The sequence below is a fragment of the Myotis lucifugus genome, unplaced genomic scaffold (assembly GCF_000147115.1).
Source record: "Myotis lucifugus unplaced genomic scaffold, Myoluc2.0 scaffold_60, whole genome shotgun sequence".
NCBI lineage: Eukaryota > Metazoa > Chordata > Mammalia > Chiroptera > Vespertilionidae > Myotis > Myotis lucifugus.
Window position 1 is genome coordinate 1,962,524 of NW_005871108.1, and position 1,406 is coordinate 1,963,929.

The 1,406-nt window shown below is 48.2% G+C and overlaps 1 protein-coding gene across 1 annotated transcript in view; it reads right to left on the reverse strand.

The window, feature by feature from the left end:
- Positions 1–493: 493 nt before the first annotated feature.
- DEFB119 (defensin beta 119) overlaps positions 494–1,406 on the reverse strand; it is a 5,255-nt gene continuing 4,342 nt past the window's right edge. Inside the window, exon 2 of the mRNA XM_014456557.2 lies at positions 494–711. Within this exon, the coding sequence (XP_014312043.2) occupies positions 494–711 (218 nt within the window). The remainder of the gene's footprint in view (positions 712–1,406) is intronic.

Sequence of the window (1,406 nt, forward strand, 5' to 3'; positions counted from 1 at the left end):
TTAGTACTTAGAAACTTTCGGATCCTTGGGGCTGTGGGCTCTTGAGCATCCAAAGGCATCTCAGTCAACTTACCCAGAAATCCAAGGATTTGGCTCTATTCAGTCCCTGTCCACCCCCAGTCCATTCACCCCCAGGATGGACCAACTCTCCCAGCAGCCCCAGGGTTCTCCCACTCTCTGGGTATCTGCTGTGTCTTTAAATCTCGGTTTTCCACGTGTGCTGCTCCGTCCACTCCTGACCCGATACCCCTTCCTGCAGCTGGAAGATGAGGAACCATCTTCCAAACTGTAATCATCACGCCACCGCTGTGGCCCAGCCTCGGCGGTGTCTCTCTGCTACCTCCTGACCCCTCCCTGGCCATCTCCTCACCCTCAGTGCATCTGGAGCATCATGTCTCATGATTGACAGGCACAAGAAACAGATTTGCGAGTTTTAATGGAATGCGAAAACTAACAAACTGGAAGCAAAGTCATTTCAACCCACAATTTCCATTTATCTTCCAATTCTGTGTCCAGGTCTGGGCTTAGGTGCTTTTGGTTTTCTGGTCAGCTTAGGAGTGGTCCAGGGGAACGGTCCATCAATTGTTACTGGATCCATTGTTAAGTAACGACTAAGGATACAGCACCGTTTACGGTTTGAGCAGCGTAGGACATTCTCTTCATCATCTTTACACATCAACCGGCATTTTCCATTCATCCAACAGTCTGCCACTCGCTCTAGGAACAACCATGTTAGTATCCCTCAAGAGGAGAGACAATAGGAAGCATAGAAGGACAGGGGGAAGGGGAGGGAGAGGGTTGAGTCAGTAATGCTGGAGCCAGTCCCAGGAAAGGAGAGAAGAGACCTTAAAAGGGGAAAGAACTGAGACAATTGTTCCAACATTGGGAATGGCAAGGTGTGTTTTTTTAAAGCCTTTTTTAGACACTCCACCCTTCTCTCTTCCTATCCCCCAACCTCCTACTCCTAATTTTGGGATCAATTGCTGCCAATGGCACTGATGGAGCTTGGGGATGATGGAAAAAGGACAAAAAAACAACAACATCACCTATAATATTAGGGGATTTCCAGCCACATTTCAACAGATTTGGCTCTTTATCAATAGTCTAGCCCTATCTAACTTAAGCTCAACAAGCCTCAGCTCCAGCTACAACCCAATCTGCAATTCTCCTTGACCCCATATTCACCCATTTCAAACTCAAAACCCAGCCCAATCTTAATTAGAACTCTCAGACTTACCCAGCTCAATGCCCCTTGGTCCCCAACTCGAAGCCAAACCCAAATCTAATCAAGTCACCAGCCTCAGTTCTGAGCAGTAGACCCTCACCAAGCTGAACCTCTAATAAACTTCCTGCACCATCCAGTACCAACTCCCAGTCTCAGCCCAACCCCCGTCTAACCCCCAACA